The sequence below is a fragment of the Orbicella faveolata genome, unplaced genomic scaffold, assembly GCF_042242905.1.
Source record: "Orbicella faveolata isolate gen_17 unplaced genomic scaffold, um_ofav_v1 contig_48, whole genome shotgun sequence".
Taxonomy (NCBI): domain Eukaryota; kingdom Metazoa; phylum Cnidaria; class Anthozoa; order Scleractinia; family Merulinidae; genus Orbicella; species Orbicella faveolata.
Genome location: NW_028301578.1, coordinates 6926076 through 6950677, shown reverse-complemented (window position 1 = coordinate 6950677; position 24602 = coordinate 6926076). Strand labels below are relative to the sequence as shown.

Genomic DNA, 24602 nt, shown 5'->3' with positions numbered 1-24602 from the left:
TCGATAGAGCAGATTGAATTGTTTGCGATTTTAACATGGTTTTTAGAACGGAAGTATTAACCTACAGTAATGTGAGAGTGTGAGGCTTTCCACTTGCTGAGCCTGGCAAACGCTTAAGCCTTACGTGTGATCTTGGGCGTTTAGTAATGGCTTTCGTGATTGTTTTTGTCTTTTTGGCACTCAGTTTGACAGTTCTAGTCATCATTATTTGTGCAAGTTGTCAAACAATGAACATTGCCCATACTGAAATAAATGTAGCTTGACGCAGTTTAAATACAAAGACCACGTACTCGTTGTAACTTAATGTATGACATGAACGTTTTAACTTGATCCGTAAAGGGGTAGCATATAGCTAAGCTGAAACACTATATAATAACAAATAGTAACAAATGACTGTTCTATGCTTATTGAAAAGGCTAATACCTAAAAATACAACTTACAAATACAACCAACTTATTTAAATGTATATAATTTAAGCCAATTGAGTCATGTTCAACCCACATGTAAATGTATTATCCGGTCCATTTTCTTATCTGCTCAATTTTCTCTTGCTTTAATCTCGAATTGTATCACTGACCACTATAAACAACAACATCTCAACGGCTTTTGAAAAAGAGAGGACTACGTTATGAATCTCAATTTATTAAAAACTAAAAAGGGGCTCAATTCATTGTTTTTTGTTTTGTGTTGTTTTTTTTTTTCAGGAGTTCAAAACGCGAAAGCAGCAAATAGGGAATTTATTTTAACCAAAAAATGATTTTATTTAGCTTGTGAGGTAATTATACCCAGCACTTTGCTTGGCTGAGGAAGTTTCTGTCATTCGGGATATAGATATTGCTAAATGTGGTCCACCTTCTCTTTTGCGCAGCATTCTCAGCAAGTGAAGGGAATTTGCCTTTCACTCGTTCCTCATGGCGGGCTTAGGTGGTTTTTCCCTCGCCTTCGCTGAGCTAATACTTTGGTTTATTTGTAATTTAAGTTTTCTAAGTTTGCTATTAAAATTAATGGCCACACCTCTGGCCATTATATCCCACTTGGGAGTGTTGAGTCTTATTTCCCAGCAAACAGGAGCTCACAGTCTATCAGCCAAAGCTTATGAATTATGTACATGTTATATCTAAGTGTGAGGATCAAGATACATAAATTATCCCTCAGTGAACTGTGAGCTGCAAATAATGACCAATTTCCTCTGAGGCGCGCCTGCATTGAATCATGGCAGTTGTATTCTCGATGCAAATATTTAGTCAAAGATGACAGACGCAACCACCATGAGTCCCTGCAGATGTGGACACATAGCTGTATGAGTACGGTTTTCTTTGCTGGTTGTGAAGCTCAAATTTTCACAAAGAAGGAAGCCATCACTTAAAGTAGAATGTGAGGTAAGTTAGAGTTATCGGTCTCTCTTCATCCATCCTTGATAATATGTACTTCTATACCGAGAGTGAGGTCTACATTGATATTAGAATATGGCTTGAAACGTCGAAAGCCTATTGAAGGTCCAAGCGCGGAATTTTCTTTTAAAGACCATCTGCTTTGAGATCGAAACGTTTTCTAAAGTTAGCATACGCATGAGATTCGGTTAACGATTCCTTTTCTCCGTCGACAATAGTAATCAATTTAACTTCCTTTTAAAATGTTAATTGTTCATCCTCTACCATGGATAATGTAGGCAATTAAATAAAAATGGTAAGCCCCATGCGAAAATGCCCCGTGATTTATTTACGATAGGAAAAGTTCAATTAGCGTACAGGTTAGGGCTCTAAGCGGATCCAGCAGTGACCTCATGACTACATCAATTACTGAAGTGTATCTCGCTTTCCAATCGTTGGTGTTTAGAATGAAAAACGAAGCTAGTCGAGTACACAACTTCTAATTTCTCCTCGATAGTTGAACGACTTCTAAAACTTTCCACGATGTGCGAATCTCCGTTGCACGTGCCACACAGCTTTGCCGATCGAACGTAGAATGATCGGCCAGGTGCCTTGCACCAAATCCCTTTCCAATATGGCTGAGGTTAAAAATAGTGCTGTTATAAGTTAGTTACACAGCTTAGTTGTAATGGCGACGAAAACCTTTAATGGTGTAAACAATGTATGAAATCCCTTTATAGCGATACAACTACACATCACTGTGGATGTTTTTGAGTAATACTAGCCTTTCTGTGATCATTTTTTTTAAATGAAATCATGCCTAAATTTATGTTATGTTCATCATCGTCAATGACAGGTGCATGCTTTTTAATTTCGAAATTTAACTTTTGTGTTTACATTTACCATGATATTAAGCTACATTGATAATAGAATATGAATTAAATCGTCGAAGGCTTATTTTTTTAAGCTCAAATTGCCACATTTTTCTTTAAATGCCACCTGTTTTGAGATGGAAGCGTTTTCTGAAGTTAGCATTAGCATGGGACTCGGTTAAATTTGCATTGGATCTGGTTAAAGAGTTTTTTTTTGCTGCCGACAAAATATTTAAGAGGATACGAGACGAGTATTTAAGTAAAAAATGTTTTTCATTTCACAAAGTTAACATGGATAATGCAGGCAATAATAAAGATGGTAAGCCCCGTTGGAAAATGTCCCGCGGTTTATTTACGATATGAAAATTTTCAATAAGCGCACAGGTCAAGGATAGATGCGGATCAAGCAGTTACAATCTCTGACTAGATCGATTAAGAGTATTTCACATCCCAGTGGATGGTATTTACAAGTAATGATCCAGATAAGAACTGTAGCATTTTCTATTATTCTGTGGCAATACGCTTTCCCCACATCAAAACGGTTGTGTTTTCATACGTAGAATGAATCAACCGATGGAAAGAAGGTTTATGAAATAAAATGTATTTTAACTCTATTTTGAAAGGTAGTTTCCTTTGTGTTAAAACATTCAACCAATCACAACAGTCGTAAACAAAGACAATAAAAGCTTCCAATTTTCCAATGTTCCCCACGTAGGATTACTGTGGTATTTAGACTCAGAACAGGTTTTGTTGAAAGGAAGATAGTTGATCAGTTACGCATTAATGTATAAACAGCTATCTGAAGTTTTGGTAGAGTTTATTGATTGAGCCAATCAGAAGTATGGTACAACAGTAGCAAAATTGCACAAAAGTTAGCACCTTTTTGCATTCCTTGCCGCGCGGTGCTATCCTTCTTATATGGACCGATACTTAAAATACAAGTCAATCCGGAATAGAAATCTACACCGTCTAGTATTTTGAAAAAATACAACGAAATTTTAAAGATATAGTTTGTGAGTGTCACTTGTCTGGATGAGAGTTCCAAAGCAAAGAAATTGCCGCATGGCATATGCTACACCAAAGCTACTTTATTGAAATTAATGTACACGTACTCCAAGAACAAAAATTAAAGGTTAATTTGATAAACAATACATCTGCCTGACTGTAGATTTCACTGCACTTCTAACTTCGCCGATCTTGAAGCAGTAAAGAAACGGGTTTATAGAGGAACTTAAGAAAATTAAAATTATTGTGAATTCCCAAGCCATGAAGAGCGAAGTTGATCGTCCATTAGTATCAAAAAGAATGACCGCGGTAACAATAATAAACGGCATGAAACAGACGTCTAATGTCCCTTGTACCCATACTGCACTACAGACTACCTTTCTCAGCCGGGCTATGTTCGGTTGAAACCTTGTTCTGTTGGTTTGTTCATGGATTTGATTTTGCTGTCGTCGGAGCTTTAAAACGATTTTCGTGTAACAGAAGCCCGAGGTTGCAACACAAACCATCATAAGGGCTATGGCTATATAGATGGTACTTGCGTGTAAGGTGGATCTTCGATATGACACGAGGGTAAAAGTAATGCTCAATAACCAGAAGCAAAGGATAACTGCAAAAGTTCGCTTGAACGTCACCGTGTGTCTGTATCTCAGTCCCAGAAACAAAGCCAGAACTCGGTCCACACTAATGGCTACCGATATCATAAGCGAAACTGCGTACAAAGTTGTAGCTGTGGCTATCATAAAATAAGCCATATAAAAACAAATTTCAACCCGTTGGCTATCCCTCGTTATAATAAACACCAAATAAATAACGTGTAGAGGTTGTGAAACAAGACCAGCCAGGATGTCAGTGAAAGCCAAGCAACGAAACAAGAGTTTTGATGGCGGATGAAGAGAAGATACCTTGCCCAACGCAGCTAGGATTAGTGAGTTCCCCACAATGGCACTGATGGCTAGTAAAATATTCAGAGTTAATGGAAGTATGATATCAGTTGCACGCAGATCGTTTACATAAAATGCATCACAGCATAAAGATTGAAACGTGTTCTCGTCCCCGCGAGTGCTGTTGTCATCCATAATCGAGCGCGGCTTAGACTCTTGGCGGTTGTTTTCCGAGTTTAATTATTAGACCACTCTGGCACCAGAAATGACAATTTGACAAAACATCAGCTAAGAAATGCAAACAGCCGCCAGTGCAATCGATAAAGTAAAACGTAATAAGGAATTAAATTGCTCGTTAACATCAACTCTCCATTTTTATTACTTGCAGAAAATTGCGTTTTATTCAATCCATCACGTTTAGCGCGATATTAAAAGCGTTATTATGAATAAAACTAAATAGGTTTTCGTTCGCTATACGTCAAGAGTGAATCTGGCAAACATTTTTTTTTTCTATTTTCAAATGCGTTTTAACCGTAGACAGACAAGTGATTTACTGAGAGATGGCTTGCTCAATATGGCATATTCCATGAGGATATGAGGATCCAAAAAGCAAACATTATGGCTAAGTCAAAAACGAAATTAAACTGACTGGGTAAATTAACGTATATTATTACTTCAATACATTAAGAGAGTTAGTGGTAATTAATTCAAAACATGGAAGTCGTGGGCGGCACACTTCAAAATGAAATAGCCGATCCCTAATTTTTTTTACTGCCAAGTTTCCCTTTCCCTTTTTTTTTTTTTTTTTTTTTGGTTTGTCATGCGTACGCTGACTTGACGGCGTAATATAATCCACTTGGTATTTTCTACCTTAGAAACCATTATTTTGACTTTTACCCAAATTCGTAAGTAATGTTGTTCTACCAAGAAAATCACTTTTAATCTTCACAGTATGACCCATATTTGTTTTCTCCTCTTCTTTTGTTTTTTTTTTTTTTTTTTCCTTTTTTATCCTTTTCTTCTCTTTTCCTTTCTATATTTTCCCAATATAGGTTCACAATTGTGCAATTTATCACTTGCAGCTGATTTCATGGGAGCATGTACAAACAGAACGACTGTAACCACCCAAATGAATAATCACGTGATCTGAATTGGGTGGAAAACAATTAAGGATGTAAACACATTAGCCGAATCTGTCTATCCCAATACAACTAAATTCATGAAATGTTTTTCTTGTTTCTGGTTTTTCTTGTCAACGTTGATAGATATTTTGTTCTCTGCCCAATGGTTACTACGGTGTCATTCAGTGGGAAGTTAGCACTTGCAATTACCTACTTCACTACTTTTGGTAGCGAGGCGTCCGTTCTTAATTTTAAATTGAGAGCTTAAGCAATGACGACGGTAGCCCCGAGGACAACGCCATTAAAATGATTCTAGACTTTATTTTTGAATTTCGTAGTTGCCTAGATCATGGTCTCCTGAAACTCCAGCGTTCAATTCCAAATGAAAATAAGGGGAAAAAATAGCCGCCATCGTCGCGTTCTCCAAAAATACGCAGAACTTAGTCATTTCACGTTGTTGTTGCAAAGGACGGCAAAGAAATGTAGAACGATATATAACACAGGTGCAAGGCCATTTTTCTACTTAATAAACCCTTTTTTGATGCCTTCTTGTCAAAATATGCTAACTTTCCCTAGCAAGATCGATAGAGCAGATTGAATTGTTTGCGATTTTAACATGGTTTTTAGAACGGAAGTATTAACCTACAGTAATGTGAGAGTGTGAGGCTTTCCACTTGCTGAGCCTGGCAAACGCTTAAGCCTTACGTGTGATCTTGGGCGTTCAGTAATGGCTTTCGTGATTGTTTTTGTCTTTTTGGCACTCAGTTTGACAGTTCTAGTCAACATTATTTGTGCAGGTTGTCAAACAATGAACATTGCCCATACTGAAATAAATGTAGCTTGACGCAGTTTAAATACAAAGATCACGTACGCGTTGTAACTTAATGTATGACATGAACGTTTTAACTTGAACCGTAAAGGGGTAGCAAATAGCTAAGCTGAAACACTATATAATAACACATAAGTAGTACTAAATGACTGTTCTATGCTTATTGAAAAGGCTAATACCTAAAAATACAACTTACAAATACAACGAACGTATTTAAATGCATATAATTTAAGGCCATTGGGTCATGTACAACCCACATGTAAATGTATTATCCGGTCCATTTTCTTATCTGTTCATTTTTTTCTTGCTTTAATCTCGAATTGTATCATTGACCACTTCAAACAACAACATCTCAACGGCTTTTGAACAACCGTTTTTTGTTTTTTGTTTTTTTTGTTTTTGTTTTTGTTTTTTGTTTTTTGTTTTTTGTTTTTTGTTTTTTGTTTTTTGTTTTTGTTTTTTGCTTTTTGTTTTTTGTTTTTTGTTTTTGTTTTTGTTTTTGTTTTTTTTGTTTTTTTGGCGAGTCCCGTCTATCAGAAAAACACGCTTGATTATTTTTCAGTTCATATATTTACTTATGCATCAACCTTTAACAAGGCAATATGACTAAATACTCCACAATCGTCACGTTCTCAGTGTTGGAAATAGGAAACTATATTAAAAGTGGAAAAAATCTTGCAAAAAAAGCTGAACTTTGTGTCGCCGCCCTAAATAAAGCACAGGTAATCTACGTCATAGTCCGGCCTCAAGAGTACCCATGCATATGGGCCCGATGAGGAAGAGTGAGTGAGTGAGTAATTCTTCGTCATAGTACTTTTGCTGCTAAATTTGTGCTATCCGTCACGACATATTTTTCTTTTTGTTTTGTTTTGTTTTGTTGTTGATGGTTTATTGTTTTTGTATGTTTGCTTTCTTTTTCTGTTTTGTTTTGTTTTCTTTAGTTTGCCTGGATACTTAAAAAAAAAAAAAAAAAAAAAAAAAAAACTCCCGGCTAGCTTAGACAATGTCTGCACTTCGACATGCGAACATTTCGTTTACTAATTAGGGCCTCGATGATCATCGTTTTTGAAACATGCACCTTGAAATTTAGCTGCATTTGGGAAAAAGAGAGGACTATGGTATGAATCTCAATTTATTATATACTAAAAAGGGGCTCAATTCATTGTTTTTTGTTTTGTTTTGTTTTGTTTTGTTTTTTTTGTTTCTTTTTTTTCAGCAGCTCAAAACGTGAAAGCAGCAAATAGGGAATTTATTTTACCAAAAAATGATTTTATTTAGCTTGTGAGGTAATTAGACCCAGCACTTTGCTTGGTTGAGGGAGTTTCTGTCATTCGGGATATAGATATTGCTAAATGTGGTCCACCTTCTCTTTTGCCCAGCATTCTCAGCAAGTGAAGGAAATTTGCCTTTCACTCGTTCCTCATGGCGGGCTTAGCTGGTTTTTCCCTCACCTTTGCTGCGCTAATACTTTGGTATGTTTGTAATTTAAGTTTTCTAAGTTTGCTATGAAAATTGATGGCCACACGTCTGGCCATTATATCCCACTTGGGAGTGTTGAGTCTCATTTCCCAGCAAACAGAGCTCATAGTCTATCAGCCAAAGCTTATTAATTATGCACATGTTGTATCTAAGTGTGAGGAACAAGATACATAAATTATCCCTCAGTGAACTGTGAGCTGCAAATAATGACCAATTTCCTCTGAGGCGCGCCTGCATTGAATCATGGCAGTTGTATTCTCGATGCAAATATTTAGTCAAAGATGATAGACGCAACCACCATGAGTCCCTGCAGATGTGGACACATAGCTGTATGAGTACGGTTTTCTTTGCTGGTTGTGAAGCTCAAATTTTAACAAAGAAAGAAGCCATCACTTAAAGTAGAATGTGAGGTAAGTTAGAGTTATCGGTCTCTCTTCATCCATCCTTGATAATATGTACTTATATACCGAGAGTAAGGTCTTAACGGGAAAATTTCTAACTGAGGTCTTGCTGTATTGAATAGACAATTTCATTGTAGTTTGTTACGCCTTCGCATTTTTATTTTTTCATTGAAATAATAACGAAATAAAAAAATAAATATTAACGCTCTGTTTATTATGCTGAATTTATTCCTATAGCAAATTTCAGAAGAATCCGTATTACACTCATGATAATATGGGAACCCAATCTTGCTGTGTTACAAAGAAATGAAAGTCAGTGGGCATAATAAATTGATCTCGTGAGGTGGGTGTTTGTTTAGAAATGAAAATACGAAAAATTGCTGCCATTGCGTGCCATCGTCAAAATGGTCTATTCCTTACAATTATAAACAATTACTGGATGAGGTTTTTGTGATATCCGGAACAATCAAGGTCGAGGTAAGTGTTATCAGCCTTAGCCGAAGGTTGAGGCTGATAATATTAATCCGAGACCTTGATTATTTCGGATATCACAAAAACCGAATCTCATAATTGTTTTATTGTACATTGTTCTAAAGAAAATTACGACAAACGCATTATGGCACCGAACACAGTTTATTTTCGACAAGCCATGTTCCTACGTATTATTTACTAATCTTCTAGCAGATTAGTGAATAATCTGTAGGTTGTAAAGTTTCCCAGAATTAACTGTAGGCTTTTAGCCCATGAGAAGACAGATGGTGACCACAATGTATAATAATGCAAATAACAGGATCAAAACATAATTGCAAGTTGGAATTAAACATAAGGCAAACCTTGTCAGAAATTGAGCGACAAAAACACCGTTTACCGGTGCTGGTTTGTAAATAGAACATCTTTAACTTTGCTTCAATTAAAATTAATAAATGCTCAAACTTGCAGAAACTTTTTTTTTTTTAATATACTAGCTTTCCTTAGAAGGATCGATCGAGCAGATTAGATTGTTTGCGATTTTAACACTGGTTTTTAGAACGGAAGTATTTACCTACATTAATGTGAGAATGCGAGGCGTCCGCTTTACAAGAACTTTGCTAATCAATTTGTCAATTAATGAGCCTGAAAAACGCTAATTTCAGTTCGTTTAATGGCTTTCGTGATTTTTTGTTTATTTTTTAGCCATCAGTTTGTCAGTTTTAGTCAATATTATTTGTACACGTTCTCGAACAATGAAGATCGCCCAAACGGAAATATATACAGCTGCTCATGATGTACAGTTTAAATAGAGAGATCACGTACACATTGTAACTTGTGCATGTCTTTGACGTTTTAACTATAACTGTAATGGGTGGCAAGTGTCTGAGCTAAAGAACTATACAAACGTTTAAGCCCATTGAGTCAACAACCTACACGTAAATGTATTATTCTAAAGTCCATTTTTTCATCTGTTTACTTTTCTCCTGCTTTAGTTTCGAAATTTATCATTGACCACTATAAACAACATTTCAACATTTTTTTAGCATCGTTTTTCTCCGTGTTCCAGATGTCTTAAACGCACGTTTCCTTGATATTTCAGCTGATATTATTTCCTAAAACAATGCTCAACAATTGTCACGTTCTCAAAGTTAGAAATGTAAAAACTACACCTTAGATGGAAAACATCCCTCAATACATGCTTAACTTTGAGTTTAAGGACTAGTAATCTACGAAATATTTCTTTTAGTTTTAAATATTCTGTGACCTGCCACGACATCTGTTGTCGTTTTATTTTGTCTGTTTGTTTTTTCTTTCTTCTCTGTTTGTTTTTTCATTGTTCATTTTTGGTTTGGTTTTGTTTTGTTTTGTTTTGTTTTTTTATCTTTGATATCTAACTCTGGAGCTCGAAGGTCACCGTTTATAAAATATGCACTTTTTAGAAGAGAAACCGCCCGCAGAATGAATCCCTATTTATTCTACCCTTATGTAAAGCAAAAAGGAGCCTAGTTAAGAGTTCCTTTCAGAAGCTTACAAGTTAAAACTGCAATTATTCATTAGGTTCCCAATTCCCATACTGTGAGCTGCAAATAATAACCAATTCACTTTGAGACGTGCCCGCTAGGTACTATGGTATTTGTTTTCTCGAAACAAATATCCAGTCAAAGATGCTTGATACAACTACCATGAGTCCCTGCAGGCTTGTTTTATAAGGAGAATTGGTCATTCCTGTTATCTTGTCACTTGTTGAACGTGCACACATAGCTGTATGAGTACGGGTTATTTTGCGGTTAGCTATCAATTAAGCGCAAATTTCAGCAAAGAACGAAGTCGCTCAAACTACAATGTGAGGTAAGTTAGAGTTATCAGCCTCAGTCTTTGTCCTTGATCATTCTAGTCATCACACAACACCTCATCCAGTAATATGTGCTTATTAAAGATGATTTCCAGAACGCACTCTCGAGAGTTTGTTTAAGTTTTTTGTTTTGTTTCATGTAAGACATCACAAAATGTAAACATTTCGTAACTACTTACATGAAGTAAATTCAAAGTCTCATGTCAACCGCCTTTGTGGATGCGAAGCTTTATGCTTCGTTCTTTCTCATATCACTTGATGAAACGATTTGGCAGCTGTAAAAATGAATGAAGCCGGTTGGAAAAAGAATTTGAAAGGAGTCAAAGCTAAGGTATGTGGTTGGTAGTGAATAACATCGATTCGTATTCCATCGAGTGAGACTTAAATAATGTTTATAAACATCAGGGTGCTGAGACTGCGCAGTACAGACTGGAAATCATCTTTAACCGAGAGTGAGGTCTCTACGGAAAAAAATCAACCTGAGCTCTTATTCTACTGAATAGACATTTTGGAGGATGTTACGCTATTTTATTATTTCCTAGCTATTTTATTATTTCCTATTTCCTGTATTTCCTATGCTGAATTCAGTAAATATGCGAAGTTTAGAAGGATCCATTATACTCATCATAATATGGGATCCCAAACTTGCCAATTTTTGCAATGAAATGGATGCATGGCAAATTGATCTAAGGGGGGTGGTTGTTTGTTTACAAAAAGAAATACGAAAAAAACATATGCTGCCATTGTGTGACATCATTAAAATGCTTTTCCAAATCATAAGAACGGAAAAAATGTGTATTCGCGAGTAATTACCCATGTTCAGACTGCAGGTTTGAATCGCTGAATTACATGAACGGTAAAACTTGTCAGAAATTGAGGGACAAAAAACACCTGTCACTGGTGACACTGCTCTATAAATAGAACATCTTTAACTTTTTCAAATTAATGAACGTTCATGCTCAAACTTACGGAAAATATTCGTCAAAATATACTAGCTTTCCTTGGCAGGATCGATAGAGCAGATTGGATTGTTTGCGACTTCAATACTGGTATTAAGAACGGAAGTATTGTGAGAACGCGAGGCGTCCGCTTTTACAATAACTTTGCGAATCACTTTGCCACTTGCTGGGTAGTCTGCGAACAGGCTTTGCTCTCCGAATTCTTCTATTTCGTGCTCGCCGAAATTTTTTCCGTCCTCGCCGGGAGTCTGTTCGCAGGCTACTTGCTGAGCCTGATAGACGCTAATCCCTTATACGTACACTATTTCTTTTTACTTAATGGCTTTCGTGGTTTTTTGGCCCTCAATTTGACAGTTTTAGTCAGCATTATTTGCATACGTTGGCAAGTTAAACTGCTTTTTTTAAATACAGCTTGTTGTGCATTGTACGGTTTAAATTCAACCATCACGTACACATTATTGCAGTTCAAGTGTCTTTTTATTTTAACCGCAATCGGTTACGTCGTCTCCTGTTCTCTGCCTAAGGGCGGGAGATAACTGACATTTCAATCAAATAATTCCACTTGTACTCCGAGTCCCATAGATCAGAAATGCACGCTTCCTTGAGTTTTCAGTTGATATGTTTACTTACGCATCAACTCTTAATAAGGCATTTTGAAGTAACTCTCCACAATCGTCACGTTCTCGAAGCTGGATTTGGCAAACTGCACCGTGGGCGGGGAACTTCTCTTTCGAGAGGAAGTTGAACTTGTGTCGCTGCCTTAAATGACGCATAGGCAATATAAGCCATAGTTCTTTTGGTGTTAAATGTTCTACGACATTTTCAGCAAACTAAATACATCGATCCTTTTTGTTCTTTACATTGATTCGTTTCTTCATGCGCCACCAAAGCTTTAGTTTGGCAGTCTAGCTACTACAGATCATTTAGCCGGTCGTTTCGCAGCCGCTCTACACTTGTTTTTTTTATTTGTTGTCCTTTAAAGCTACGAAGGAACGTTGGCGAAGTTATCTTTGCGTGTAGGTATACTTGTCTGAAAACAGTCTCACGTTTGAGTATCACAAGCTCAGGCGCACACGCGTGACCTTCCTGTCGGCGGATTGCTTCCCTTGCCAACTCGCTGTTCGCCCACTCCCCCTCCCTCCCCCCCCCCCCCTCACCTGCCCCCCACACGTGGGACTACAATTCAAAGATGAGTCTGCTCGCGGGCAAGGTGTACACCTTAGCAGTTGTTAGCTCTTATGCGTTGTGCTTGGTATCGTCAGTGACTTCAAATGTGATAGTTGTGATCCGATATTTCGCGCTACTGCTTCAGTCGAGATACAGAGCAGTTGGGGCGTTAAAACGCAACTTAGCCGTAATGATTACGTTTTGGCCGTTGGGCATTGATGTAAAACGACCATAGTCCGATGTTTAATTTCTTCTCGTCGTAGCCGGCGGGGACAGTTTATAGAATGACAAGGTCGCACATAGGTTTGTAGCGAAGAGTGGGTGAGACTTGCCTATTGTTAACACTATGTTCAGTTCAAAAACACTGATAGATCCCTTTAAAAAAAAACCATGTTTTAAATTGAAGGTAAACTGCAGGACTGCAGCACTTTATTCAGGCGTTAGAAAAAAATAAAACAAACTGAAAAATTACTTTGAAAAGGAGTTTAAAGAGGTGGACCCTATGTAACAAAAACTTCCCTAATATAAAATGTGTATTAAAAAGCTAATGCTAAAGATTCCATTACAAATACAAGTGCTAAAAATTTAGATTATAAAATACGTAAAAACGATTTCAGAGCTTTCTTAAAAAGGGTGTTCAGGTTGCCGGCCAACATTTGCAGGTACATCGTTCCACTCGTGGACGAATTGAACGAAAACAGAGTATTTGAAACAGTTGCAGTCGCAACGCTTTACTTTGAGTTTGAAATTTTGATTGCTCTTAGTTGCGAGGTCAGCTGTTCAGTGTCGTTTGTATCTCACTATGTTTCAGGAAATCAGAGATGCACACAGTGAGTAAAAAAAGTCATCAACGTCATCATCATTAAAAATTATGATAACAATGGGATAAAAAGATCAGATTTTACAGTCTTGCCATATTCGAGCTTTCAACTCTTTGTTATAATTTCGTTTCCTTCATTATAATTTTTGACTAGCTTTACAGAATATTAAGAATTTGCAGTTGAGGAGCGAGCAACTCATACCCACTCTTGGCGATTTATCTCTGATGTTTGATTGTCGAATTCAAAGATGTCCTGCTCTTGTCCTGCCTGAAATATCATTTATCTTCCGCTCTCAGAGGCTAGCTTTTAACTTGGTGGTCATTTGACAGTCAACATCAGCAGCTGTTTGAAACATCTTAGACCACGAAGCAATATTCATCTTGGCATTAAAAACGGGGATTAAGCATTCCGGCGCACCAAAAGCCGATTAAGCTGGCTATGATTATTCATTAAGGCTTACTCTGATATCGCGTATACAAATGTAATTTTTTCTGTGGAAAACTGTTTATTCTTTCATATCTTTATCTCCCTTATTAGATTGCATATCTCCTGGTATCGTCACCCAAAATCTATTCATTAATTGACGCGTAAATCAAAGAGCCCATTACCAAATGGATTCCTGTTCAATTCCCGAAATGTCGACACCCACGCGCTTAAAATTGACTTAAGTAAAACACAAAACGATGATTTACAGTACGTGATTTACAATGGATTTACCAAAAGACTTTCTTCCTCAATTGTAATTGGATTGCTCTGCAAAAAAAAAAACAAAAAAACAAACAAATGGGGCAAAAAAATAGCCGCTTCTTCATTGATTGCAACGCCCATCCATCTAGAAAGCACACATGTATGCAAGCAATACCTCTTATACAGTACATCACTGGTTTTAGATAACATCCTTTACACAAATGCAATTTGCGCTCTGCACGCAAATCTGCGTAGGAGGATTGGCGCAGAAGTTTTTTATTGCAATAATGAAATTTTGAGTTGGCGAGATCTGAATTGCGTAGGAAAATATCAGACAGGTGACTGAAAACGTGCTCTTTGATGAATCAGAATAGGAAAACCCTCCAACAGAAGAAAGCATATTGACACAAACGTTTTTTTTTTTTTTTCTTTTTTCTTTTTTTTGTATCTTCCTGCAACATAAAAGGCTTAAAGCTTTATTGAGTTCTCGACGAAGGATTGTTTTAGCAGACGTCATGGAACGCAATGATCTACAGTCACTTTCATGCTATCTTGATGACTGGAAATTTCAATAACGGCGAGCTTAATTAGTTCTAATTACGACACAGCAATACGCAGCTGACAAAGATTAAAACTAACTGCTAATAAGGATTGGTCAGTTACTCCCTCTCGCGCGTCATAATAAACGTGGCGGCGTTCTATGAATCGTGATCTATTAGCATTTTTGAGGTTGCCAAGAATACGGGTTGGAGTGCTTCGGGTATGAATGACTTATTTGCATGAAGTTATTTTCAGAACCTAATGGTAATATAAGGCATTTGCAAAGTAAAACTTTCATTATTTTCCAGAAAGTTAAATGCTGACCGACCTGCTGGCGAAAGAAGATTGTTCGTGCCTTACCAAGTGACCATAAGGTATCGTTTAATAATACTGCACTTATACTGCACCATATATTGAGCTTGAATTCTAAAATTTGAATGAACATTGGTGTCGTGGGCATAAATTGAAACATTATAAACCGTTATGCCTTGAGCAAAACGATGTTGGATTTAATCGAGAACTATAACCATTGGCGTTTGACTAATTTCAAACAGGAACTCAGTAAAACGCGCATATTATTTGTTCATTTATTGAACCAGAACAGACACTATAAGGTCACAAAACGATCTTGTGTTTAAAACAATCGTACTTAGTGCTGGCTAGTCGGTTTGTTTGTTACTCCTCCAGGCTTAGAACATTGAAAATTCGGAATCGGGGAAATTCAATCCACGACGAACAACAAGACGTGTTGACATTGCGGCTTAAGGCCTTTCACATATAGTCGTATATCGGAAGCATCTATTGTTACTTTGTCTCGTTTAGTTCTATTTCAGTTCTAATGTCCTACAGGAAAGCCTGTGCTGAAAATCATACATATAGAAACACAAAATAACCACGAGCTGTAGACACACTTATGACGCGGGCAAAGAGAATTTGCACTTTGATAATTGATCGAACTAAGCAATTGATTTATGTTCTTTTTATGATAAAATTTCCTTAAAGAAATCGAAACCATTTTCTTTGCGCTTCGGTCGAGTTTGTACAACTCGAAATAGCTGTGGAAACAACCGCCTACGGTCTTCAGCTGCCACACACAGAGTTCATTTGTCCTACACATCAGCACGTCTTTCTCGGGACGTTGATAGATTTCTACTTCCTAAAATAATTGTCAAAAATTCTGTCCGCCTTTGTTATGCAGAAAACAGGTAAGAAAGCAGCAAAATCTATTGATTTTGATAATCCAAACATCTCTTTAAGATGCAAAGCACTTAAGAAAGAGGAAATGCCTCTGCCTAAAATATAGCTTCTTTTTAATTTCTGCATACAAGGTGGCTTTGCGTTAAAGAATAAATATTACATTTATTACCTGCTTTGAAACTTATTTTGACTAAACAGTATTATAATGGTGTAAGGACTAAGACGTATTATAATTATAAGGTAGAGATAACATGTCTGATAGACTTACTCGTTAGAAATCAGGGTATTATTCAAACGGTGCAAATGTATGGTTAAAAACACTATATATGTGTCTGCAGCAGGTGAGATGCGTTATTGGGTCGGCGACGCTTAATATTATTTTTACCTTCGAATTTCCCATTTGTCTTTATCTTTTCAGGACACCAATCGGTCTTAAAACCTGCTCAAACCAAGATATTATGATCCAGATTATAATCTCTTGCTCAAATTTAATACATGTTTGTAAAGTCGGTATAGGAAAGGAAAGGAAATGCGAAAACCTAGCGGTCGTGGTCATTCCAAGCTGTTGTTTTGCAGAGGACGCCTATGAACTCTGCAAATTTATAACGTACATGCACGGCCATTGTTCTATATATTTTAACCTTTTGTTTGTTGAGGTTCTCGCTGCCGTCGTGGCTTGCTGAAGCCTTTTTAACGAACCATGCATGATTCCTAATAAAAACGAGATGTCACCGGCTGTAAGGATTACGATGAGATAAGCTGTTGATAAAGACCATTTTTAGCTGATTTGCCGAGCGATATTGTGGTTGTTTACCATTTACACAGAGAAGACGGTAGGTTCCGTTCGGATTGGCCACTTACCATTTACTGAAAAATTCAATTTAGCGGAAGAGATGAGAGAAGCTCAACTTGCATGAGAATTGCAAATGGTAAGAACATTATCCACTCGGAAATTTCGGTTGGAGATTTTCAACTACCATTTAAGACGTTCCGTTGATTTCGAAACTTTCCCGGTCGGTCTAGCCAAAAGTGTCTTGCTATTTACTTTCTGACCGAAATTTATGGAATTTGGGGTTAAGTGGTAAACAACCTTCGTAACTCGCTTAGAGATTTTGTTTCTGTTTTTCTCGTGTGATGATTTTTCAATGGTCAATCTCAGGAAACTCTAGCTTACTGTCTTTAAGTTCCTCACTCAGCAGAGAAAATATAATCGCTCATGAATTTCATAGCTCTGAAAGTTATTTATCATTCGAGCACTTTCTATTGTTCGAGAAATTTGGTGCGCTGGGGAAATATTTTCGTTCAAGGAATTTCCATCTCTTGAGAAACTATTTAACTTTCAGGAACTGTTCATTGTTCATCGTTCGAGAAATTTGAAATATTAGGGAAATTTTCATCGCTAGGCAGTTTTCATTACATGAGCACATTTTGAAAGGAGAAAAATTTTTAATCAATTACACTAGACTTATTGAAATGCCTTAAACTTATCGGTCGAGAAAAGTCGGTGAAATTTCAATCCGTCAAGACTTGATCAAACAAAAACAATTTCAACTGTTTTATTAAAATAAGATTCTGTAGATCGAAAATATGCATGAATAGGACGATCGACACGATAAAACCGTCGAGAGCAGACGCAAAGTTAAAACCGCAGAGCAGTAAATTAAGCCAGCCCTTAACGCAACCGGCGCTGGAGAAAAAGGGTCTCTTTTTCCCTCGCTTTTTAGCGGTGCGGTTTTGACGGAGCTAATGAAAAACAGTATGGCTTTTTAATGGAAGCTTTTAGAAATATAGCAATATTTTTATATTAAAATTAGATCTAAAAAGCTATCAAATGATGCCGACCTCCCTAATATGGAAAACGAAAATTGTATTGCGTACATGACTAACTTATTACTATCTATAGTAACGTAATAATGGACCGAAGGAGTAATTACTTTAAGTAACTTGACCAGCAAGTTTTAGTGGTCTCCGTCGTGTGACTGTACCTAAAGTATGTCAGGGAACATTTCTGTGTTTCATTTTTGGCCACGTTACTTGGCGTACTATGCAGCCCAGTTTTCAAAGGATGTTTCAGGAAATTTCAGTGTTTTTGTGAAGCGATTGTTTTTGTTTTGTTTTGTTTTTACAAAGTTTTTATTCCAAACGACTAAACTTCTTTTATCTTAGGCTTTGTTTGTTTGTTTTCGAACCAAGAGCTTGAGCTGTTCTGAAGTTTCTAACTTTTGAAATCTCAGATGGTGGATCAGGCTAAGGCCCAGGTCAAACGTCGAACTCCACATGAGACGAACTAAACTGGGTGAATTAATTTCGTGAAAGGTTCGATGTCTGACTCAACTGAGTTCGTCCGACTGAATTGAGATCGACCAACACGTTCTATCCACATGAATCAGACGGATAGAACGTATTGGTCGATCTGAATTCGAATTAAGGTCCACGTTTGACGCAACGGTCGAGCTTTACCCGTTTGAATCCACCCAAATTACAATTTAGTTGTTCTCGTGTGACGTTCGTCGTTTGACCTGGGCCTAAGGTAGCAAATTGTGTGACGTTTTTAAGGGTTAGGGTTAGGGTTAGCTCAACTCTGTCACAATACAGCAACGTCAAATTTTAACGCATAATATTATTCATTTAAGAGTGCCTGCCTGTAAAAATCAGACAAATTCTTAATTTCGCGGCAAGGGTCGAAAATTCGATTTCGCTAATATTCTTATGGTAGATAGGCTAGGGCATGACAAAAACTACTGGATAGTTTTGTTGGCAAAATATCCTTTTATTTCAAAGAAATATGCAAATTACCAAATTCCGTTAAAATCGTCATTTAACTCACCATTTTATTACACAAGTTTGAGAGCCTCGCATACAAAACCACATCATTCTTCTGTCTTTAAAACACTCAAATATTTTTGTGCATGTTTAAATGTGTACTGGGTTGATTTTAGGGAATGTTGCGTTGTCTTTTTGGGTGCAAAATAATTAAATTTCGAAGACATGTATTTCATTCACTTAAAAGTACTTCGTGAATATAATTAATTTTCACTATGTGCGAAACCTTCAAATGGATCAAGCTTCTGGTGGTTGAATTGCAGAAGGATGGTCTACAGATTCCTGTAAAAATTTCTTTGGGCAAATGATTGTGAGCGACGCGAGAGCTTTTCAAAGTACGTCAAAAATGCAAATATTTAACCATCCTTCGTCAAATTTCAATTTACGGGTTAGACGTATATTTTCGCATGTGCTACACGACTTGACCTATAATAAGTTGAAATAGACACAGAGCTGATTATTTCGAAATGTTCTAACCTTATTTGTTGTAAAAGGCAGGTCCAAAGCCGATTTGACGTGTTTCTAGTCGATCTCTCACCATTCGTCGCACATAAAGCAGAAGTTCGCTTTTGTTTACACAAGGTTAACGTCCGATGTACATCGCCTACTGTCAACCTATTATTGATCGAATACTATGAATCTGTGACCATCTGTCTGCGCTTATGAACATCACTGCATCTAAGTCTAAAACGGCTGAGTCATTTGTAGATAGTTGCTTACTTTACGCTTCGCCAAAATATTGCGTTTGATCGATTGCTGACCATTGCTGATAAGCGTGTCGGCGCAGCACAATCTTACAGCCGTTATTTGTTCGTCACGCAATGCTGTCACGGCATATGCTGCACATTTTGATCTATTTTGTATAGAGTACTCTCGGGATAACTGAAACAATTTAATCATTGTTCATCTGTTTGTTCATATATATAATAATATGTGTATATTTATATAATCGCGTTCTATAGTGCACGTGGCGTCGGTCCACATCACGTCTCTTGTACGTTCTGACGTTTCAGACAACAGCTGATAAAGCTAGTGCCTGTACTCACTAGAATTTTTAGAAAATCGCCATAAGCAAATTATAGATCAATGAAGCAAGAACTAACTGAAATAGAAATACGAAATCACAACGTGTCTAATTCGTGAGAAAAACAGACTAAATTTAATTAGTAATTACGTGAGTAAATAGCCCTGGCCATTCCATTTTATTTGGCGTATTTTGTTTGCTTAGTGGCGAGGCATTGGTATGTTGTTGTCAATACAGTCCAAAATTATCGTCAGTAAAATATTATAAATAAAACACCTATTGACCGGTTACCTCCGCGGCCACCATTTGGTCATTCCGATAAGGGTTTCATTATTGTCTTTACCCCTATTAAGCGCCCACCCAAAATTTAAGAACTTTGTTTTCGAAAGGGCGATGGCAGATAAGTGCCTGAAATTGAAGGTGCATGACGAGTGATAATTCAAACACACGTCTATCATGATTGTCTTGAATGTTCACCAAGTAATTTATAGCCCGACAGTGAAAAATTAAATATTCAAGGTACACCAACCTCTATTTAAGCGGCTAGCCCTATTAAGCGGTCACCACCCATTTCCCCGAGAGTAGCCCACTGTATTACATGTAAACCAAAAATAATTGCATAGCGCGAAAAGACCTAGGTATGAGTTTAGCGTTACAGTATTACGCAGGGCATGTAGGTAGCGGTGGTCGAGTAAAAGATAACAACAGGGGTAATGGTAACCTACTCATTCTTTTCATTTCTTAATTCAGTCCCTTCCTACTCAACACGATTGTGTGCTCCCAGTGATTCCAAGCCTTACGGAGCCTTACGTATTAGGATAGACATTGTCCTACCCCTACCCCCTAAAATGGGATGACAACATTGCGTGACGAACAAGGAACCGCTGCAAGCAAAGATTCAAGCCATCAAACCGTGATGATCAAAACGTAATATTTTGGTGTAGTGCAAAGCAAGCAACTATCTACAAATGACTCAGCCGTTTTAGACTTAGATGCAGTGATGATCATATGTGCCGAAAGAGGGTCACAGATTCATGGTATTCGACCGTTAAATAAGTTGACAGTTGGCGATGTACATTCAGACGTTATGTAAACAAAAGCAAACTTCTGCTTTATGTCCGACGAATGGTGAGAGAAACACGTCAAATGGGTTTTGCACCTGCCTTTTACAGCAAATGAGGTTAGAACATTTCGAAATTATCAGCTCTGTGTCTATTTCAATTTAACATAGGTCAAATCATGTGGCGCATGCCAAAATATACGTCTAACCCGTAAATTGAAATTTGACGAAGGATGGTCAAATATTTGCATTTTTGACGTACTTTGAAAAGCTCTCGCGTCGCTCACAATCATTTGCCCAAAGAAATTTTTACAGGAATCTTTAGACCATCCTTCTGCAATTCAACCACCAGAAGCTTGATCCATTTGAAGGTTTCGCACATAGTGAAAATTAATTATATTCACGAAGTACTTTTAAGTGAATGAAATACATGTCTTCGAAATTTAATTATTTTGCACCCAAAAGACAACGCAACATTCCCTAAAATCAACCCAGTACACATTTAAACATTGCACAAAAATATTTGAGTGTTTTAAAGACGGAAGAATGATGTGGTTTTGTATGCGAGGCTCTCAAACTTGTGTAATAAAATGGTGCGTTAAATGACGATTTTAACGGAATTTGGTAATTTGCATATTTCTTTGAAATAAAAGGATATTTTGCCAAAAAAACTATCCAGTAGTTTTTGTCATGCCCTAACCTATCTACCACGAAAATATGAGCGAAATCGAAGTTTTGACCCTTGCCGAGTTATTTTCCATTTTTATGGACAGAGACTCTTAATATCTCGCCAAGTAATTACAGCAGTGCATGCAGTTTACTATGTCTCATTTGAAAGGGCACAAGATGTACTTTCCAGAAAATAAAAATAGGTTGCCTTCATAGAAACTGATAAAACAAACAAGACAAAAAAGGGAGAGAAACTCAAAAAATATGTTGAAAAACCACCTTGCCGTTTGAATTTCATGAATTTTCCTTGAAATACGACCAAACGCACCCCGCTCCAAAAGAAAAAGAACAGAAATCGAGAAGATCTAAAATTAGCAATTGGCTCCACCTTTATTTTTGGACTTCAACAGAAAGTGCGTGCTTTGATCTTCATGGCAACCGTCGATCTATTCAAATTACAGTCCGCAACGACAACCCCCTCCCCCCCCCCCAGAAAAAAAGCTGTCATCCAAAATTATTGAGCTAAACGCTTCGTAAGTTGACTCAATACGCATCATTCAATAAATAGGCGAGATTCTAAACGTAAAATGTAACACATGGTTATTAATGATAAGAGATCTAGGCAAGGTTCAGAGGGTCATTACATGACATACGAGGTTGATTTTTAAAGATTCGGCTTCAGGTTCAACCTAAATAGGGTTAATCATTCATTGTGCATTTTTAATGTTTAAACGGTACAAGTGAATCCTGTTACCAGATGGCCATTGATTTTGGTGTACATTTAACGAAATAAGAAAGCGAAGTAACTTTCATTCAAATATTTAATTTCTCCCTAGGATAGGATAGCTGCAATCCCCGATCCTGATAAAGTTAACCGCATTGCAACCCAGCCTCTTCCACGTGCACTAAACTGAAACCCACAGTAAGACGACCGAGTGACAGTGTACATCTGTCTTTGGTTATTTCTTCTCAAGATGTCCAACGCCACTGACCTTTTGGACAACGTTTCGTGCCCCTTGAACACCACAGCGGGACCAGATGTTGAAGGAGCTCCCCAAGGCGTGAAGCCACAATATGAAGTTATTTATGAAGTCTTGCCTGTCGCTGTGGTAATCGTTATAGTGAACAGCATGGTCTTCTACCTGTTTGCCAAAAGTAAGCGGCTCCGTACCCCAACCAACTGCCTTCTTCTAAGCTTGGCGGTGTGCGACTTTATGGCGGGTTTCATTTGTATTCCTTTGTTTATCGTTGTTGTTTTACAAGCTATAAACCTCCCGGGGCTACATCTTGGCTATTTGAACGTCGTTTTCAACAATTTCATTGCTGTATCAGCTGCCTACCACATTCTCGCAATCACGCTTGAGCGATTCGTCTGCATTAAGTGGCCCTTTTCCCACCTCAAGTCGACAAAGAAGTCGATGCTGAAAGTGGCTTTGCTCGTTTGGTTTGTTGCCGCTGTCGTTGGCTTTATGCCGTATGCTTGGTTTTTCCTGCTGTTAACCGACGACGTTGCCTTTAGAAAGATACAATTTGGCTATATAGTTTTCTGTTTGGCATTCGTGTTCCTGGTACCATGCATCTTGATCGTCGTTTCTCAAATCATCACTTTCAAAGCCATTGCCAAGAGTTGTGGACAGGGATTGGGTGCCAGGAAGGCCGACCAAAGAAAAGCAAAAAACGACAAAAAATGTCTCATCATTTTTGGATTGATGGCGTTCATATACGTGGTTTGCTGGCTTCCGTGGTTTGTCATCAGCCTTTATTTCTCGTTCTGGTTCCCACTCAGCCAAGAAACCCTTGAAATGCTCATAAAGCTACCACAAGTGGTCGCCATTTTTAGGTACGTGACCTCAATAGTCAATCCCTTGCTCTATACATTTTTCAAAAAGGATTTCATTACAGCTTTCAAACGCTTTGTGTTAAGAAAAAAAAACCTCAGCCGTTCATTGACCACCACAACCACCCGGCTTGGTAAAGGGAGTTCACAAAAAAGAAGGTCGATTGGTTCAGGGTTAACCAATGAAAATATGGAGGAGAAAGATCTCAATACCGTCCTGTAAACAGAGAAACCAATGGAACAGTAACGAAAAACAATTACTTACCGTAGGGACTTCCTAAGCTAAGCTCATACTGTAGCGCATGCTGCAAGAATTTTCAATTTTTAAATTCCTTGGTTCTCGCCGTGTCGGTCTCGGAGTAAGAGCAAGCAAACTGGTAACGTCAAAGATGACGTACAGACGGCTCCTCTCCGAAACAACTCTGCAAGAACAAATGACTTACAAAAAGCTACATTTTAGGTATTTTAAACAGTTATATTTTAGAGCGCCAAGTGCCTATAATTTCAAGGTCAGCTCAGAGCAGCACACAAACATTAAATTGGTTTTAGTTTGATATCTCACTGGGCTTAAGGGCTAAAGGAGGCCTTTTTACAATATTACACTGCTTTTAAGAATTATACTATATGTTATATGTTTTATTGCTATGAGAACACTCCAAGGTCCTTTGCTACAGGTGTTGGTGATGTCAGTTTGACACAAAGTGGAATTTTAAAAAAGAGTAATTGTTTTCGCACACCTATCACAAGAATTTTGGTGTTATCTGGACTCATGGGCAAGGAGATTTGACAGCACCACCTACAAACTCTCTGGGATTAGAATTCACTGCGGAGATTGCATCATGCAACTCACTAGTTTTATATTTAAAATAGATTTGAGAATCATAAACATAACAAGCAGTTTGGCCGCCAAACTACTTGTTATTAGGTACAGATAGCAGATCACTGATATAACCAGTGACCAGAACAATAACAAGGATGAGTCCCTCTGTAGTACGTCATAGTCAAGTGGAAGAGACTGGGAAACTGTATCCCCAATTCGAACTTGTTGGTACCTTCCTTTAAGGTAACTGTTGAACCATTCCTGTGCTGATGGTGACAAGCCAAGGCTGTAAGATTTAGATAACAACATATTATGATTTATACTGTCTAAATTCTTTGGCATGTCCATCAGCACCGGTAGTGAAATGCAAGCATGCAAGCGTTGAGCCATTTTTCTTTGCCTTAATGGCTTTGCTAAGCGGGAAGAGGCACGGTCGCGGGCTTTAAGCAATCTTAGCAATTCCTAAGCAATTCATGGGCTAAAACCTCAGCCGGCTGAATTATGTCGCTACAGGCGTTCAGTTTGATAACGAGCGAGGGAGAGAGGGGCTTGGCGAGAGGAATGGAGCACTTCTCGCGAATTGTTTCGCTCACCGTTTCCCGCACTGCTCTCGAACTACCTGAATGCCTGCAAGAGGCTAGGTCTCAAGATGTTAATTATCCATGCCATATGTATTACCGTATAATAAGAGAAAATTAAACTAGAATTCGAAGGCAA

At 37.7% G+C, this 24602-nt stretch overlaps 1 protein-coding gene across 4 annotated transcripts; it reads left to right on the top strand.

Annotated features, from left to right (window-relative positions):
- Positions 1 to 6457: 6457 nt before the first annotated feature.
- On the top strand, positions 6458 to 24602 carry LOC110051507 (5-hydroxytryptamine receptor 2A-like). 4 transcript variants are annotated; one of them, XM_089281166.1, is made up of 4 exons: positions 6458 to 7967; positions 8196 to 8301; positions 14764 to 14829; positions 22065 to 24602. In XM_089281166.1, the coding sequence occupies exon 4, from the start codon at positions 22203 to 22205 to the stop codon at positions 23286 to 23288; it is 1086 nt and encodes a 361-aa protein (XP_089137292.1). In that variant the 5' UTR covers positions 6458 to 7967; positions 8196 to 8301; positions 14764 to 14829; positions 22065 to 22202; the 3' UTR covers positions 23289 to 24602. The 4 variants fall into 4 exon arrangements, with proteins under 4 accessions (XP_089137292.1, XP_020613191.2, XP_020613193.2 ...); XM_020757532.2 differs by lacking the exon at positions 8196 to 8301; XM_020757534.2 differs by lacking the exons at positions 8196 to 8301; positions 14764 to 14829.

Excerpts from the sequence above, each read along its gene's own strand:
- LOC110051507 (XM_020757534.2), top strand. The coding sequence starts at position 22,203 with ATGTCCAACGCCACTGACCTTTTGGACAACGTTTCGTGCCCCTTGAAC.